Source organism: Trachemys scripta, chromosome 5 (assembly GCF_013100865.1).
Source record: "Trachemys scripta elegans isolate TJP31775 chromosome 5, CAS_Tse_1.0, whole genome shotgun sequence".
NCBI classification, from domain to species: Eukaryota; Metazoa; Chordata; order Testudines; family Emydidae; genus Trachemys; species Trachemys scripta.
In genome coordinates, this window is record NC_048302.1 from 9,093,445 (window position 1) to 9,112,998 (window position 19,554).

Sequence of the window (19,554 nt, forward strand, 5' to 3'; positions counted from 1 at the left end):
TCTCTATTCCTACTCGAGATTCCCCTGTAAGTCCTGCATTAGCTCTTTGGGCTACAGCATCTCACTGGAGCTCATGTTCAGCTGATTATCTACCATGATCCCCAAATCTTTTTCAGAGTCATTGCTCCCCAGAATAGAGTCAACCATTTCTTACCAAGCAATCCAGATAGCTCTGAATCAGTGGCCTGTCCCAGGGCTGCCCAGAGGGGGGGGGGGGGAAGTGGGGCAATTTGCCCCGGGCCCCGCAGGGGGCCCCCACGAGAGTTTTTCGGGGCCCCTGGAGTGGGGTCCTTCTTCTGCTCCGAGTTTTTGGCGGCAATTCGGTGGCCGGGGGTCCTTCTGCTCCGGGACCCGCCGCTGAAGTGCCCTGAAGACCCGCGGCGGGGGGTCCTTCCACCCCAGGACCTGAATCCTCTGGGCAGCCCTGGCCTGTCCTCTTAATTATTTACCACTTCCCCAATTTTTAGGTCATCTGCAAACTTTATTTTATGTTTTCTTCCAGGTCATTGATGAAAATGTTAAATAGCATAGAACAAGAGCCGATCCCTGCAGGATCGCATTGGAATCACACTTGCTTGATGATGATTTCTCATTTGATTACATTTTGAGACCTAACCGCCAGATTTTAAACCGTTTAATGTGTGCCATGTTAAAAAACTAGAAAACTATAAAATAAATCAAAATGTTCTGCAGTACCAATTCAAATGCCTTACAGAAGTCTAAGTATGTTTAATCAACACTATTACCTTTATAAATCAAACTTGCAATCTCATCAGAAAAAGATATCAAATTAGTTTGACAGGATCTATTTTCTATGAACCCATCTTGATTGTCATTGACTACAGTATTCCTCTATCAGCTGTTCCATTATCTTGCCCAGCGTCGATGTTAGACCGACAGACCTATGATTACCCGGGTGATCCCACTTATCCTTTTTAAATATTATCACAACATTTGCTTTTTTTTCTAGTCTTCTGAAAAGTCCTTGTTGTTCCAAAACTTATTAAAAATCGACATTAACAGTCCCGCGAGCTCCTGAGCCATCTCTTTTAAAACTCTTGGATGCAAGTTATTCAGAGCTGCTGATTTCAAAATGTCTAACTTTAGTAGAGTGTTATCATATAACTATATGTACCATGTATACTACAGTAGAATCTCAGAGTTATAAACACTAGAGTTACGAACTGACCGGTCAACCAAACAACTCATTTGAAACCAAAGTATGCAATCAGGCAGCAGCAGAGAACCAAAAAAAATATAAATAAATAAAGAGCAAATACAGTTACAGTACTGTGTTAAAGAGAAACTACTAATAAATAAAGGGAAAGCAGCATTGTTCTTCTGCATTGTAAAGATTCAAAGCTGTATTAAGTCATTGTTCAGTTGTAAACTTCTGAAAGAACTGTTTGATTCAGAGTTACGAACACTTCAGAGTTACAAAGAACCTCCATTCCTGAGGTGTTCGTAATTCTGAGGTTCTACTGTACATCTGTTTCCCTCCCCCACACAGAACAGAAATATTGATTGAACGCATCTGTCTTTGCATTAGTATTGCTAATTCTATCATTTTCATAGTCACCATAGTAGAGGCTCAAATTAAATGTATGCCCCAAATTAAAAAACATAGTAAGGGGACCAAAAACGTGCCACTATAGCTAAACAGCAAAGGACAAGAAATAGAGGCAAAAACTGGAATTCAAATCCTAATGAGGACAATAAAAAGGAGCATAAACTCTGGCAAGTCACGTGTAAAAGTATAATTAGGCAGGCCAAAAAAGAATATGAAGAGCAACTAGCAAAGGACTCAAAAACTAACAGCCAAAAATGTAAGCACATCAGAAGCAGAAAACCTGCCAAACAGTCAGTGGGGCAACTGGACAATGAAGGTGCTAAAGGAGCACTCAAGGAAGATAAAGCCATTGCAAAGAATTCACGTAGCTTCTCCTCATTGGTCTTCACTACAGAGGTGGTGAAGGAGAGTCCCACACCTCAGCTGTTCTTTTTAGGTGACAGATTTGAGGAACTGTCCCAGACTGAGGTGTCAGTAGAGGAGGTTTTGGAACAAATTGATAAATTAAACAGTAAAAAATCACCAGGATCAGATGGTATTAGCTGAACAGTTCTGAAAGAACTCATATAGGACATAGCAGATCTACTAACTGTGATATGTAACCTATCATTTAAATCAGCCTCTGTACCAGATGGAATTCACTCAAGAATTCTGAAGGAACTCAGATATGAAACTGCAGAACTAACAATTGTGGTATGTAACCTGTCACTTAAATCAGCCTCTGAACTAGATGACTGGCAGATAGCTAATGTGATGCTGATTTTTGAAGAAGTCTTCAGAGGTGGTCCTGGCAATTAAAGGCAGGGATGCTGGAATAATCTGTATAGTGGGGATGCTGAGAGCCATTGAACCAAACTGGAAACCCTGTAGATAATAGAAACCGCTTCAAGCCAGAGGTTGCAGCAGCACTCCTGGTTCCAGCACCTATGATTACAGGCCAGTAAGACTAACTTTCAGTACCTGGCAATTTGGTTGAAACTACAGTAAAGAACAGTATTATCGGAAACATAGATAAACATATATGTTGGAGAAGATTCAACGTGACTTTTGTAAAGGGAAATCAAGGCTTGCTAATCTATTAGAATTCTTTGAGGGGATCAACAAACATGTGGACAAGGGGGATCCAGTGGATATAGTGTACTTGGACTTTCAGAAAGCCTTTGCCAAAGGCCCTCACCAAAGGCTCTTAAGCAAAGTAAGAAGTAATGGGAAAAGAAGGAAGGTCCTCTCATGGATCAGTAACTGGTTAAAAAACAGGAAACAAAGGGTAGAAATAAATTGTCAGTTTTCGCAGTGGAGAGAGGTAAATAGTGATGTCCGTCTGGGATCTGTACAGGGAGCAATGCTGTTCAACATATGCATAAATTATCGGGAGAAAGGGATAAACAGTGAGAAGGCAAAATTTGCATACAATATTAAATTACTCAGGACAGTTAAGTCCAAAGCAGATTGCAAGGAGTTACAAAGGGAACTCGGAAAACTGGGTGACTGGGTAACAAAATGGCAGATGAAATTCAGTGTTGAAAAATGCAAAATTATGCATATTTTAAAACATAATCCCAGCTATACATACAAAAGGATGGGATCTAAATTAGCTATTACCACTCAAGAAAGAGATCTTGGTGTTGTTGTGGATAGTTGTCCGAAGACATCTGCTCAATGTGCAGCGGCAGTCAAAAAAGCTAACAATGTTCGGAACCATTAGGAAAGAGAGAGATAATCAGACAGTAAATATAATGCCACTGTATAAATCCATGGTACACTCACACCTTGAATGTTGGTTGCATGCAGTTCTGGTTGCCATATCTCAGAATTGGAAAAGTTACAAAGAAGGGCAGCAAAAATTATTAAGGGTATGGAACAGCTTCCATATGAGGAGAGATTAACAAGACCGGGACTTTTCAGCTTGGAAAAGAGATGACTAAGGGGGGGAGGGAATATCACAGAGGTCTGTAAAATCATGAACGGTGTGGGGAAAGTGAATAAGGAAGTGTTATTTACTCTTTCCCGTAGCACAAAAATCAGGGATCACCTGATGAAATTAGGTTTAAAGTAGGTTTAAAACAAACATATGGAAATACTACTTCACACAGTGCACAGTCCACCCGTGGAACTCATTGCCAGGAGATGTTGTGAGGGCCAAAAGTATAATTCCAAAAAGAATTAGATAAGTTCGTGGAGGATAGGTCCATCAAGGACTATTAGCGAAGATGATCTGGGATCTAACACCATGCTCAGAGTGTCCTTAGGCTGTGATTGCGAGAAAATAGGAGTGGATGACAGGGGATGGATCGCTCAATAATTGCCATGTTCTGTTCATTTCCTCTGAAGCACCTGGCATTGGCGACTATCAGAAAACAGGATACTGGGTTAGGTGAACCATTGGTCTGACCCAGTATGGCTGTTCTTATGTTATGTTCCTCTAGTAATGGACCAATAGCATAGTTAGGATTCTTTTGTTCCTAATATTAAAAAAAAATCTCCTCCTTAACTCAGCTGGCCATAGATTTCTCCTTGTGTTCCTCTGCTTCCCTTATCAATTTTCTGCATTTCCTAACTTCTGATTTATATTCATTACTGTCCCTTTTATTGTTTTATTTGGTATAGCTGTCTTACCTCCCATCTAAACCTGATCAGTTTTTTAACAAATATGGCCACCTTCCTTAATTGTGGGATTTGGGCTTTTTTGGGCAGCTAGTAAGGTGTTTGTAAACAATTCCCAATTATCATTCAGAGTTTTCTTTTTAAATTCTTCCTCCCAGCTGATTTGTCTCAGGTGTTCCAGAATGAAACAAAAAGATTGGAACACCCTACTGCCAGAAGTCCTCTAGGATTAGCAAGAGGTTCAGTTTACAGTGAATTAATGTAGTTGTTCATTATTTGTTTTGTGATAGCTCTTAGGAACCCCAGTTTTCCCAAAGTTAGTAGGAGGTCATAGTGCAAAAATCAGGGGAAAATTTATAGTGGAAAATTAGCCTCAAGGGTCATTCGGGAGAGACTAGTATCCTTATCTAAGCATCCATTGTTATGGTTGAGATTATTAAAACAGCAAGATTGTGAAAATATCTAATTAACTTTTCACCACATATGCTTATTATATGGATTTCCCTGAGTCTGAATTGTGAAAATAGACTTGTCACTTGCACTTTTGTTTGTAGTCAGTCTTGTTTTTCTCCTGCAATGACACAGTACTACAGTATATATGAATTGTAAACAAACCCAAATAAAATGTTTCATTTGAATTATAAAGATCACAAAAATGTTTTTATTAATATTGTATTTAGAAAAACCTTTGTTTTTTGTAAAGTGTAAAATTCAAGGTCAAACTAATAGATGTTATCTGTTTTTGTTTTGTTTCCTGCATATTTATAGACATAGTTACTAAGAATGACCTCAAAAAATCATGCACGGATGTGTTAGCTTTTCAAATTCTTGTTTTGGAGAATAACATCTTGGTACATTTGAAATTGCATTTTAAAAGTACCCCTTTCCCTGTATATTACCTTTCAAAAAGAGGCATTTATAAATTCTATACATAAGAGAATTTATAATAAAATATTAAAATTCCGTACGCTTTAGCTACCTCATTGACCTTTTTGATTTTGATTTTCCCTATTCCTTTTTCTCATGACAGAATTATGGATCCAAGCCTGCTAAGAGAACGAGAGCTATTCAAAAAACGAGCACTCTCCACTCCTGCTGTAGAAAAGCGTACGGCACCCTCGTCTGATTCAGCATCTTCCAAAAAGAAAAAAGCAAAACTAGAGCAGGGTGGATCATCAAGCTCAAAACAAAACACAGGTTGGTGAAAGTACCTCTGATTGTTTCTTTCCATCTGTCCACATACCCCATTGGGTCAGTCTTTCAGTAAACTTCCTGTGTGGCCAGAGCCATTCTCCAAAGATATGATCCTCTAGGATTCTTATGCTTGGGTCTTAGCTCCTGAGCATGAGAGTGCAGGAACTTCTACAACTCTTAAAGAATTTTGACTCTGGAGGATGGAGGTAGAGTGTGGGTCAGGCCCTGTACTGTAACTGACATGCCATCCTCTGGATGATGTAAATGCTGGCCTCTGAACTTTGCAGCCAGTTTATGCTTGACCCTGCTTCATGAAGAAGCTCCTGGTGTGCTATGGTTGTGCATCACTCCTGCTCTTTTTACTGTATGCTTTTCAGTGTTTTCAGCTTTCCACCCTGTCTTTCCTTTTATTTAGGCTACTATATTGTGCCCATCACTGTACCATCGCAGGTCTGATCTGCACTTAAAACTGAGATTGACATAACTACTGCTCTCCTGAGCACCATAGCTATGCTGATATAAACCCTCAGTGTAGATGCGGGTTTGTCAACGGAAGAACGCTTATGTCGACCTAGCTCCATTGCTCAGGGAGGTAGAAATACTACAGCAATGGGGAAACTGCTTCCGTCCGTGTAGTGTGCATCTACACCATGGGGTTACAGCTGCATAGCTGTCATGCCATAGCTGTGCCGCTAGAGTCCCCATAATATAGACAAGCCTTGAGTGTCTCCCAAGAGTAAAGTCAACAACAAAGTGATCTCTCTCTCCCTTCCTTGCCAATGGGCTAGCTAAGATTTTTTATTTATTTATTTAATAAAAAGGTGTATGCTTGGAGAAAGAACTGGGTTTTATATTTTGCTTTGTGTGCCATGTGGTTAGGGTCATTCTTGTTTTGTCTGGCAGTAAGTCTTGATCTATCAGCCTGGGAAGGTTCTGTAACCTGTGATTACAAGTTGCTCTGTATTGGCCAATAGTTTCACTGGAATCAGAAAGCGAGAGAGACGGTGTCTCAGTAGCTAAGGCCAGTTCCATGCAGAGTTTGGCAAGGCACGTCAGATGTCTTTAAACTGACTTCCATGTTCAGTGAAGAGCCAACAGAGAGCAGTGAATAGAAGTGATGTGGTCCTGGTGACCTGTATTGCTGAGCACAGGGACAGCTGTATTCTGCAGTCAACGTCATACTTTGCCTCAGTGCTCCAGTGCAGTTCTGAGCATATTAATGATTATTTTGGTGCTCTAGCATTCTGGTGTGCCTCTCGGCTGCTTATTTTTCCTTCTGAGTGCGTTTTCGACCTATCAGCTTCTGCCTCAGGCTTTCCCACTGATTTTCCCTTTTTTCTTGATGCACCCTGTCTTTGTTGCAGGAAAGTTTTCTGAAGAAAGAGACTGCTCAGTGATTTCAAGACATGACTGTATGGCAGAACTATGTCAGTATGCTCTATCTGCCTAGATATTGACCATAATAAGCAGAGTATCAGATGTGGCTGCAGATGTCATCCTGGGCCTGCAAGAACAATGCAGCGTGCCTCTGAACTCTCCTTTCGACACCTCCGGGGGACTCTTGTGCCCTGAGAATATTGCTGTTGGCGCAGGAAGCTGTGGCTTTGACATTGCCACCCCAGCGCTCTTGCACTGGTGACTTTGGCACAGTCCGTGTTGATGCTTGCACTGAAGCTCTAAAAGGCTCCAGATTCCCAAAGGGTTAGCAGTTACACCCAGTGGGGGAAGGGGCACACACCTTACCATTGCCACAACTACCCTACACCACACACCAGGACCTTAACGTTTCCCCAGTAGGGATGCTAGCCTTCCATCATCCCCTTTACACATCCCCTTTACCCCAACCTACCCTCTCTCAGCATAACCAACTACTGTACCAAACATCCACAAGTACTAATGTTGGATAAATATCATCTGGGAAAGGGGAGTGTGTGCAGAACAGCAAAGAGTTTAAGTTGTGGTCTGTAGTGTAGGGTGGTATTGTTAACGTAAAGTGTATGCCTGTGGGTGGGGGGAATAGAGGTTGTGTACTGTTGGAGGGCATAATTTTTCATTTCCTTGCTTCTGTGGATTTGAGTCATGTATTTTGTGTGCGTAAGAACCCTAACTGCTTAGCCGTGTTTTGGGTATTTAGGTCAAAGCAACTCATTGGAAGCTATTTCCTCTTTTATGTCCGTGTCAGACCCAGCCAATATCAGAAGTGTTCAGTACTGCTACTGTGTGTCCTAAAAGGAATGAATTTGGTCTGATTCTAGTTCTGAGTGAACAGTTGTTTTGGATGTCTTTTTGTCCGCTCAAGCTCAATGTGGCTAAAACAGAGCTCTTAATTACCCCCCTCCCCAAGTCCTCCTCACTACCTCCTTTCTCAGTCACTGGAGACAACCCCACCATCCTGCCTGTCACTCAGGCCTGTAACCTGGGGGTCATCTTTGACTTGGACGTCTTTCTAGGCCCTTATGTCCTACCACAGTCTGGGTATAGGGCTCCATAGTCCAAAGGCCCTCTATCCTCTGCCTCTTGTCTGCTGCGGCAGTCAAAAAAGTGAACAGAATGTTGGGAATCATTCAGAAAGGGATAGATAATAAGACAGAAAATATCATGTTGCCTCTATATAAATCCATGGTATGCCCACATCTTGAATACTGCGTGCAGTTGTGCTCGCCCCATCTCAAAAAAGATATATTGGACTTGGAAAAGGTTCAGAAAAGGGCAACAAAAATTATTAAGGGCATGGAACGGCTGCCGTATGCGGAGAAATTAATAAGACTGGGACTTTTCATCTTGAAAAGGACACGACTGAGGGGGGATATGATAGAGGCCTATAAAATCATGACTAGTGTGGAGAAAGTAAATAAGGAAGTGTTTTTTACTCCTTCTCATAACGCAAGAACTAGAGGCCACCAAATGAAATTAATAGGCAGCAGGTTTAAAACAAACAAAAGGAAGTACTTTTTAACACAATGCACAGTCAACCTCTGGAACTCCTTGACAGAGGATGTTGTGAAGGCCAAGACTATAATAGGGTTCAAAAAAGAACTAGATAAATTCATGGGGGATAGGTCCATCAATGGCTATTAGCCAGGATGGGCAGGGATGGTGTCCCTGGCCTCTTGTTTTCCAGAAGCTGGGAATGGGCGACAGAGGATGGATCACTTGATGATTACCTGTTCTGTTCATTCCTTCTGGGGCACCTGGCATTGGCCACTGTTGGAAGACAAGCTTCTTGGCTAGATGGATCTTTGGTCTGACCCAGTATGGCCGTTCTTATGTGTCCTCGGCCGCCGGCAGTCCCCACAGCTCCTCGGGGCATTCATCTGAGAGCGGTTCTGGCAGTTCCTTGGGATACTTGTCCATCTCCTCCAACTGCAGGGTGTGGCTCCACTTGGGGGCTAGTCCAGGATCCTACAAAGATCTCTGCTTCCTGGAAGAGATGTCTGCTTCCTCCCGTGTTCCAGCCCCAACTGAGCTCTGGGGCTCTGCTTTTATATTTCCTGTCCCACCCTGGGTCCGGTGCAGGGGGTGGGGAGGTTTTAGGTCTGCCCACCGGAGGAGTATAGTGGTCCCTTGCTCTCTAGTTCGGGGGGAGGCTGCTCCACCTCACTACACTCCCCCTTCATGGAGTTACGGACTTACTCTGTGCTTGGTCTTCCTCTTGTTTCTAATGTATTTGTATGATATTTTCTTGTTACCCTTTATGTCTCTAGCTCATTTAATCTCGTTTTGTGCCTTGGTCTTTCTAATTTTGTCCCTACATACTTGTGTTAAATTGTTTATATTCATCCTTTGTAATTTGACCAAGTTTCCACTTTTTTAGGGCTTTTTTTGAGTTTCAGATCGTTGAAGATCTCCAGGTTAAGTCAGTGTGGTCTCTTGCCATACTTTCCATCTTTCCTAGGCAGTGGGATAGTTTGTTCTTGTGCCCTTAATACTGTCTCTGAAATACTGCCAACTCTCTTGAACTGTTTTTCCCCTTAGACTTGCCTCCCGTGGGATCTTACCAACTCCCTGAGTTTGCTAAAGTCTGCCTCCTGCTGTTCTCCCTCCTACCATTCCTTAGAATCATGAACTCTATCATGTCATGATCACTTTTACCCAAGATAGTCCTTGGATCTGTCAATAATATGTATTTCATGGCAAGGAAAGATTGATAAGAGAGTCTAAAATAGTCAAAGTCGTGCTAACTCTGGACAGCTGGGGCCTGGTCTGTACTACAGAGTTAGGTTGACATAAGGCAGCTTATGCTGACCTAACTCTGTAAGCGTCTACACTAAAATGTAGCTCCCACCGATGTAACTCGCCCACTACACTGACTTAATAACTCCACCTATGCGAGAGGAATAGTGCTTAGGTCGATGCAGTTAAGTCAGTGCATTGTCAGTGTTGATACTGTGTTGCTTACATTGACTGTTCCTGCCTTTCAAAAGCCATCCCACAATGCCCTACACTGATAGTTAAATCAGTGTGCGCGCTCGTGGTGAGGATGCACACTGCCGACACAAGGAAGGTAGTGTGGACAGGCAAAAGAAATTTAATTACTGGAGTGGCTGTATGTCAACGTAACTTAAGTCAAATTAATTTTGTAATGTAGGCTTGCCCTAATATAGAAACTCGATACATCCAGCATGAAAGTGTGTTCTAACGTCTGTAGCCAAGAACAGTGGATCTGTAACTCAAAAGACAATCCCCTTGACTGGTAGAAGTGTGGGAGGGAGGTGGAGATCAGGAATGATCTGTGAAATTATGGACTTGGAGACAGGAAGATGTGGGAGGGAATCTCTTAGGTGATTTGTTCTTGTATGTGGGGGAAAAGACTCTCATTTGCCTCCAGACAGTACTCTTGATTAAACACTCCTTTGTGGAAATATTGAGGTGACCTCACTCTGATGTGATGATAAACTCTAACACCTAGGGATTGACAAGCAGTTTGGGTGGGGGATAGGGTGGGACTTCTGAACTGCAGGGAGAAGCTGTCAGGTCCTTCCAGAAGTGGAAGTGGTCAGAGAGGTACTTGTTTTCTGGGGATGAACATTTTTCTTTTTTTATCTAATAAGAAAGTCTACCTCACTGGGCTTTGCAAAATATTCAGATGCAGTGTGTAATGAAAACCATTTATTTTGTTTTACTGACATTTTTTTCCTTTTAATAAACTTGTTTTTAAGAAGACTACTATTGTTTGGGTAAATTTTGTGCAGACTTCCCCCAAAGGAGAGGTGCTGAAAGGTAAGGAGTTTCTGGAATCCAACCCACCTCTCCTGATTTCGGGCACACATGGACAGAAGTATCCTTTCACATTAAGGTGTATTGCATGGGGCTGTGGCAGGCAAACATATGGGAGAAGCCTATAGACCAAGGAGGAGACATGAGATGGCAGGGGTGAGGGTGACAATCAGATTGATCTGTATTTCTCCAATTAAGCAACATTGTGAATTGTTCAGATGAACAAATATTTACTCTAGTAATCAAATATAGATGACAAAAGTTCATTTAAAAACAAAAATCTTTCTTCCCACATAACATTCTAACAGGTGGGCCATATAAAGATTTTGCTAGCCATTCAAGTTCACATCCAGAAGTGAAATAATTGTTGCTAATAATGATTTTTAAGGCCCAAAAAGCACATGACTTGCTCATAAGATGCAAGAGGCTTCATTTTCTTGTTGGTTCTTCTGTGAGTTCTAGTGATCAATCATTACTACACCACTTCTGTTTCTCTCTTTCTAAAGCTGTCCATCATGGTTCTAACTGGATTGGATTCATTCTCTAGGTCTTTCATGGTTTTATTTTTCACACAGCAGCAACAGTCAAGCAACTCGTAAAGGAAAGCCAACGCCACCAGAGAAACTACAGTAAAGATAAATAGAACCAGAATAATAAAGCAGGCAGTGTTCCAGTTATCATGGAAAGGGTAAATCTTTTGCACTTGAAAACCAAGGTATTGGTAAAGGGACGTAGTCGCGTTCCAGGGACTGTTGTTGAAGGTTGCCATGCTTGGAGAGTTCTTTTATTGTGCTCTCTGCAGCAGACCTATAGGCTAAAACAAACAGAGAAACAAAGATGACGTTTTTAGTTTCTAAAATATCAGTTTTTTCTTTTACCAACTAACTTGGAACACGAATTATTTTCCCTAGTTGGAAGAGTTTACTTTGAGAATGACAGCTAATTTCCTGTGGCAAGCAGGGAATATTTTTTGAACTGGAGAGCTTTGGACATGTACATACTTTTTGAAGTGAAGCTGCATTAAACTGGCTCTTTATTTTGCTTTAACTCAAAAATATATTGGATCAAAATGCACAGCTTGACTGTGTGATGACTTTTTGAAATATATTTTATTGCAAGACTAATACACTGCAGCATGTTTCAATAAAGTTAAGGAGCATCTCTCACTTAATCCAAAGCTAATGCAAAGAAGCAATTTTACAGAGATTATTTCCATCTGCATGGGATGATTTTAGAAACATGTTCTGTTTGTTACTCTTAAATGTTCTAGTTTTTTAATGGTTTGAAAACCCGCTCTGTGCATGTGACGTTTCTAGCAAAACAAGGGACCCATGTGCTGTCACTGGATGTGTGCATCCTAATGACTGGAATGATTAACATGTGGTATTCTTCTATGTTCTTCCTTTTTTTTAGGGTTTTTCTCTTCCAGCTCTATGAGAGAGAATTTGTGGTTTTAAGTACAGTACAGTTCCATTTATCAGAATGGTCTGGGGGCCATCTGATTCCTTTGGGTAACTGTGCGTTTGGATACATGGAAGTGCAATGTTAAGTGGCAGGATTTCTGGGTAGGATGAGGAAAAGAGAGAGGCAGAGAGGAGGGTAGAAAAGAGAGAAAGAGCCTTGTTAGTGCTGCTTTAGTAGGGTGACCAGATACCCCGTTTTTAAAGGGACAGTCCTGTTTTTTGGAACTTTTTCTTATATAAGTCCCTATTACCCCCCACCCCCTGTCCCATTTTAACCCTATGCTTTAGTGCTTCCCAGCACCGTCAGCGTTAGGGGAGGGAACTGGCCGTTCCCCTTGGTATTTGTATTGGTGTCTGCAGAGCCCAGGGCTGTCAGCATTGGGAAGCATTCAAGCAACACCTCTCCCGTCTTCTTTCCTTCCCCTTTTCTCTCCCTTACCCTCCTCTTTGCCTCCCTTCGTTTCCCTCCCTCCTTTCCTCATCCTATTGGGAAATCCTTCTACATCACAGTTCCCGCAGCCTTAATGTTAGTTAATCAGTTGGTATGTAACTGACATAGGGCTACGTGGGGGACACAGTGTTGTTTTGGATAACTAGGCTGGGTCATTTGAATTTGGTTAAGTGGAATTACAGTATTTAGAAATTGTAACTGTCTTGGAGAACAAGTTTCCAAAAACAAGGTTGAACTTTCAACTGCTCTCCAGGTTTATAATACAATTTCCTTACCTCCTCTGTAAGCGCTATTATCACTCTTCCGGTTAACATGCAAGCTTCCTAACACATTAAGGGCCAAATTCTCATAGCGTTCAGCACGCAGCGGCTTCTGGAACTGAGCCCAGAACAACATTGTATTGAAGGACTGGCTGCGGACTGAACTAAAATGGGAAAGGGAGCCCCTTGAGGCTTGGTGTTTTCTTAAATTGGTTACCTCTTCCAGCACCTCTGAGGGTAGAATGGGTGAGGGCTTAGTTGGGAGAGATGATGAAATGGGGCAGGGAGAGGAGGGGAGAGATTAAAGCACAGTTTTTACTCGGCTCTCATCCCTCACCTTAGAATGTGTTAGACAAATGTACCTGTTAGAGTACTATGAATTAAGTCATACATGCAGAGGAGCAGGCTAAGGGCTGCTTTGGATATCTTTAAGATGAATTGAAAGATATATTTTTAAATACCAAAAAAAACTATTTAGGAACTTCAGTTATTAACATGATATACTACCCTTACAGTCCAACAAATAGGTGTAAAAGTGAGTTGAAAAGTTCTGCTTCTGCTCATGCACGAGTTAATTATATCAATCATTTCGAGAGTAGGGAGGAATGTGCATTTTTCCTTTTTAAAAAGAGCATTTATTTCTTTTATCTCTGAATTTCCTGACTTATGAACAGGTTTAAACATCAGTCTTAGTATAGTATTGTAGTTTTTGCATAGTATAGAGGACCGGAAGTGACTCCATAGTTAAGAGCTTGTCTACACAGGGACATCCAGGAAAATTAATCTGAATTGACTAAAGGTGTGAATTTGAAGTGGATTAGTTAAACTGCATTAAACCCCCCAACCCTCCCCCCCCAGCGAACACCTCATTCAAAATTAAAGTGGCTTTAATTCTCTTTAAACTAATATGCACAATGGCGCCAAATTAAAATCACAGAGACAACCTTCATTCTGGTATTTTATAACTGTGCATGACTGTGCAGCCTTAAAGTTTTCTTTTGTATGTAAATTAATATGTAAATTTTGCTACACAAACTTGGTACAGGAAGACTGAAGGTTAGGTAAGAAAGGCTCTTGCATGTTATACTCATGCAGGTGGGATATGATGTAACATTAATTAAAATCAGAGCTATCTAGCTAATTAAGGAAAGATGCTCAGTTTGATTGTAAAAAATGTATGTTTTATACTGCGTATAATTACACTGGACATGAGGCAACTTCATTCACTTAAAAGTTGAAATTCCTTACAAAACTCTTAAGATAAAGTGATTTTTGTTTTGTAGATAAGACAACGAATAAAGGCGTAGCCTATTAAGAAGTCTACCTGGTTATCTTTTATTTAACTTTACTTAATCAAAATGCTACATGACCAGAAAATACTAATTGTAAAGAAAGCATTGATGTTTTTGTTTACAAAATTGGAAACCAAAATATATGGATAATTGAAAGGAAAAATGATAAAGCCCAAATTTCATATTTCTACCTATTTTAAACAGTTTGTCTGTGAATTTACCAGTAATAAAGTTGGGCCATTATTAATATAAAACAGGAAACAGCCAGTATGCAGGGGGGAAATGGTAGGGGGTAGAGCCAGCAGCAGGTATGATATTGACGCCCTTACTTCTGCGCTGCTGCTGGTGGTGGCACTGCCTTCAGAGTTGGGCGGCCAGAGAGCGATGGCTGCTGGCCGGGTCCCAGCTCTGAAGGCAGCACCGCCACGAGCAACAGTGCAGAAGTAAGGGCGCCAATACCATGCTTGCTGCAGGGTTCTACCCTCTACTCTTTCTTTCCTCATTTTTCCAGGGCACCCTTCCCGAGCTTTGTGCCCTGGGCAGCTGCCCCGCTTGCCCCGCCCTGGTTACAGCCCTGTAGTTGCACCAAATTGTCTGGTTATCAAAAAATAATAATAAAAAAAAAAATCACAAGCATAGCATAATAGTTGAGTGTTTATATTGTTCCAGCACATTTTTCTTAAACAAATGGGTCTGTTGTGGCTTTTCCAAATTACTGCAGTTAATAAAGGTCCATTATTACTTTTTCACAATTTTCCATGTCTTGTCCACAACTCAGCCGCTATTATTTGAAGATCATCCCACGATTTGGGTAGTGTCTTAGCTATAATTAATTTTTAAACTCTAGAAACATGAGTTGTAAGACAATATTTTTAACCCCTTTGATATCTGATAGCTAGTGATTTAGTTATATGATATGCCAATTGATGTTTTGAAGCTAGTGCTTAGCACTTCTTGAATCGGGGTGGGCAAACTTTTTGGCTCGAGGGCCACATCTGGGTATGGAAATTGTATGGTGGGCTATGAATGCTCACGAAATTGGGGGGTTGGGTTGTGGGAGGGGGTGAGGGCTCTAACCGGGGGTGCAGGTTCTGGGGTGGGGCCAGAAATGAGGAGTTCAGGGTGTGGGAGGGGGCTCTGGGCTGGGGCAGGGGTATGGGTGGGGGAGTGAGGGTTCTGGGATGCAGGAGGGTGGGACCGAGAGGTTCGGAGGGCGGGAGGGGGGATCAGGGCTGGGGCAAGGGGTTGAAGCGCGGGAGAGGGTCCAGGCGGTACTTACCTCAAGCAGCTCCCGGAAGCAGCGGCATGTTCCCCCTCTGGCTCCTATGCGGAGGCATGGCCAAGAGGCTCTGCATGCTACCCCATCTGCAGGTGCTGCCCCTGCAGCTCCCATTGGCCCTGTTTGCTGGCCAATGGGAACTGCGGGGGCAGCACTTGGGGCAGTGGCAGCGTGTTGCACCCCCTGGCTGCCTATATGCGTAGGAGCCAAAGGGGGGACATGCCGCTGCTTCTGGGAGCCGCACAGAGCAAGCCCCCGACCCCGCTCCCTGGCATGAGCTTGAGGGCCGGATTAAAACGTCTGAAGGGCCGGATGTGGCCCCCAGGCTGTAGTTTGCCCAACCCTGTCTTAAATGGTGGCTAGGAAAATTAACTTCCTCCATTGAAGAGAGAATTTCAGATAATTCTACTTTATACACATATTTGGGGCAGAGGTCCAGTTACTCGGCTGTAGTCTGATTTTGATAATGTTCTAGAGGTGTTGGCTCTCCCCTAGTGACTATAATCCCCCAGACTTGACTAAAGCCAAGACAGCTGTTTAGTCATCTACCAACACTGTTGTAATCATGAAATACAAGACTAAAGACTTCATTGTTAATCCACCAAAATTAAGTGCAGCACTGATAAGGTAAGAAAGGACACATCTTTGAAAACTGTCATAGAAACTCGGGTTCAACACAGTTGCATTTTAATTCTAATTGCAGTAGGAATATTTAAAATTTACAGTGAGCCAATTTGATTAGTATGCGTTGCAGGTATTGTGCGTGAACGAAATCTAGTAGCAGTTAAATATTTAATTTAGTTCTATAATTTCTATAATAGGTTTTAATTTAAAAATCATTCTTTGGATGCTGTGATAATGTAAGCCTACTTGGAATTGTATTCAGAGGAGCAGTGGCAAAATGACTCATTTTAATGCAGTGCTGAGGAAGTCTCAGATAAGAAACAACTGGACAAACAGCTTCGTGTAATGGTATCTAGAAATCTCTCATGGATTCTAACCTGTCTGCATCGTGCAGATGGATTAACACTCTTCTATTTACCCCAGTAATACGTTAAGTGATAAGGTTGATTTTCGTGCTAGTCTAGCAAACCAATTCTTTAGAACACATTTATAGCCTAGCTAGGCAGTATACAGTCTCATTCTTAAGCAATTTAGTGATTGCTTTATTGTTCATATTTGAAAAATACACCCTCTAACATTTTAGTTTTTTCTTTGTTACAGAAATTTTTTTTTAATAAAAAAATGATTTTTAGCATCTATTTAAAAACAGTCAGAATCAACTAAATGGAACGTGAGGCTGCAAGAAATGAGCTACTAGCTAGTAAACATCAAATACATTTTGTTTACTGCGCATTGGCTTGGGTGTATTGGGTTTCTTGTAAGATGGAGTGGTCATCAATTTTCCATTAATGCACAGATGGTAAAAGTGCTTGTCTGATAGTAGCAGATTAAGGATTGTAGCAGGGTAAAATCCTGCTTAACACAAAGAAAATTCGTGCTGGCTTTTATAGGAGAAAGGCATTATATAGAGTTCTTTTCTAAGCTAAAGATATTTTCTTTCAATAATCAATATAAACACAAGACAATTTTAAAAAATGGTACAGACCTACCTCTTGTCTGAAAGGATGCTGAAAGAGCGCTGGTCTGCTCTGTTTTTTTTTTTTAGTGCAGCCTATGGCACAGCTAAAATGGAGCTTTTCTACTATTGGCCAGAGCATAATGCTGCTGACAACTTCCTTTATGCTCATTTGCATCAAACCCACTACCCCAGGAGTAAATCATTCACAAATTTAAATGGAATTGTGTAGGATGATAAACCTGCTCTCCCCACCCCGTATCATATTCTTTTACCATGTGAGCTTATTAACGGTGAGGTGTATTAGTGAGACAGTGGTTGTTTTGACATGCTTGAGCTTTGAGCTGGAAGACAGGGAGTCAGAGCATGACATTTGAAATGTTAATACCTGCAGATTTCTGTTTCTTATCAGTATTATATTTACTTACAATAAACTGTAAATGTGCCACAGTCTGGTAGATTAAACAGGTTAATAGGAAACAATATTGCTGCCTTTGATTTAATTCTTGGACAGAACCATTATATAATGTATTTTCTTAACCATAAGTTATCAGTTGTGGAGATAGAGGTGCTCTCTAATTTTTGTTTTACTGATCTCTTAGGTCTGTAACCATTAAGATTTTTTTCTTTGGTAAATTTCCTTCATAGAGAGGATTTAAAAAAAAAATTGATACAAAATAAAGGCGGCTTGCTTTTGTTTCTTTGTTTTCCAACTTCTCAACTGCAGTTTCTGGAGAGGGTCTATTCTGTTATACCTGGATTTATACCGCGTAAGGTCTATGATATAATAAATAATATAGAAAACAGTTATTCGATTAGTCATGTGTGTTACATTTTCTATTACTTCAGATTCCTCTTTTGGTCCATGTCTGTCTGCTTACTCTTCAGGGAAGTCATAATCTTGGAGTTATGACATGACAATCTGTTTCTGAATTTTTGACATGGTGTTCATTTTTACAGTGTTATGCTTTTGCTAAACCTTATAAAAGCTCCTGATTTCAATGCAAGTCTCTACAATAATTAGCAAATGGATCAAGGAAAGTATATATGAAAAACAAAAAAAAGTAAATACTTTTTTTTTTAAATCTGACAATTTTGAAAGTTTGTTTCACAGTCTTAGAAAGTGACTTGCAAATAAAATTAGTACATAACTGGCAGTGTGCCAAATGCTTCCTGCCTCTTCAGAAAGGCCAAGATGGATAGTGTGGGTGTATTAGCAGACTGAGTTTTGAAAGTGAATTTACAGTTCCCGTTAAAGAAGCAAGGGCATGCTAAATTTAAACACAGTGAATAGAACACACTTTCTCTGAGTCTACCACTTACGTGATAACCCACTTTCTGAGTCTACTCCCTATTTACTGTGAATGATTGGTCCTTAGCAAAAGTCTCAAATAAATTTCCTAGAATACAATAGTATATTGGACTAGAGCCACAGAATATGTCATTGCTAGTTGTGCTCTGTACCTGTACCTTAAGTAGGGGGTAAAAAATAAATAAATCTGACCAAGACTTTCAAAATAACTGTTGATTTTAAATGCCTTAACTTTTGGATACCCAACTGGAAACATGGATTTTCAGTGGCTGGATGCTGAGAACTTTAGTAAGAAAATAAGTTTCCATTTTCTGCTTTTACAGTGCTTATGGGCAAATGTGTTTTGCAGAGTGTTAATGTGTGCTATGGCTTATAAGACAGTATCCCCCAACAATAGAATTCCCAGTTGGAAACCAAACCCTCAGAAATGGTATTAGAGACACGTAGGCCTTGTCTGCGCTAGTAATTTTCCTAACTGCCATTCCTATGCATCATTTGTGCAATCATCACTCAAAGCGTTGGTGGAGACAGGGCAACAGCATTTTTAACAGTGTGTTATCTAACCCTGTTTGGAGCACTCAAAGTCTTATTTTTGAGTTTGGGAAGGGCTTTGCTGAAGTGAATTAAGGACTGTTATAAAGCAGTAGGTTACAGATAGAGCTGAGGTGAATCTCCCTTTCTGAAGTGCCCTGTGTTTAGAGAATCCTATCAGTTTATTAATTTATATTTTGTCAAACAAAGATTGTGTTAAAAATCACTTAAGACTGCTTAAGTGCATATCCCAGCAACCAACCATAAGAAAGACTGGAAATTGCTATTTAAGTTCTCATATACCTGTTGCAACCTATAACTATAAGTTTGCCTTCTCTACATTCTCATCCACACCACAGATGACATTTCCTTCCACGCAAAATGTGCAGCGTTTAACTCCAGCCATGTGAAGTGGTTAGAAATGGTTATTGACTAGTTATTTAAAATATTAAAATGGTGTTGTGTTAACTTGGAGTCTTTATATCAAGATTAGATGGCTTTCTAAAAGATGTGCTATAGTTCAATCTGTTAATATTCAGGAATCACTGGGTGAAATTCTCTGGCCTGTGTTATGCAGGAAATCAGGTTTGGTTGGCATAGTAGTTCCTTCTAGCCTTAAAATCCGTGATTTTATGTGGGTAGTATGTATAGAGAGATTTTTACTTGATTTTTTTTTTTGTGTTGGTTGGATGATGAATTTTTAAGTAGAAATCGTTTTAGTTTGTTTGTCTTTTGGGGACTGTGGCAAATGGCCAGCGCTACTGGGGAGGGTCCCGCACTTTTTCTTGGTGTGGTGGCTCAG

The 19,554-nt window shown here is 40.9% G+C and overlaps 2 protein-coding genes across 3 annotated transcripts in view; one reads left to right on the top strand and one right to left on the bottom strand.

The window, feature by feature from the left end:
- The first annotated feature begins 5,189 nt into the window (after positions 1 to 5,189).
- GTF2E2 (general transcription factor IIE subunit 2) overlaps positions 5,190 to 19,554 on the top strand; it is a 45,863-nt gene continuing 31,498 nt past the window's right edge. The window contains exon 1 of the mRNA XM_034772121.1: positions 5,190 to 5,371. Within this exon, the coding sequence (XP_034628012.1) occupies positions 5,209 to 5,371 (163 nt within the window). The 5' untranslated portion in view covers positions 5,190 to 5,208. The remainder of the gene's footprint in view (positions 5,372 to 19,554) is intronic.
- SMIM18 (small integral membrane protein 18) lies at positions 10,743 to 17,028 on the bottom strand. 2 transcript variants are annotated; one of them, XM_034772122.1, is made up of 2 exons: positions 16,944 to 17,028; positions 10,743 to 11,399 (listed from the first exon to the last, which is right to left on the bottom strand). In XM_034772122.1, the coding sequence occupies exon 2, from the start codon at positions 11,352 to 11,354 to the stop codon at positions 11,061 to 11,063; it is 294 nt and encodes a 97-aa protein (XP_034628013.1). In that variant the 5' UTR covers positions 11,355 to 11,399; positions 16,944 to 17,028; the 3' UTR covers positions 10,743 to 11,060. The 2 variants fall into 2 exon arrangements, with proteins under 2 accessions (XP_034628013.1, XP_034628014.1); XM_034772123.1 differs by having other exon boundaries at positions 16,940 to 16,983.

Bases quoted from the DNA above. Each gene is read 5' to 3' on its own strand.
- SMIM18 (XM_034772122.1), bottom strand. From the start codon at position 11,354: ATGGCAACCTTCAACAACAGTCCCTGGAACGCGACTACGTCCCTTTAC.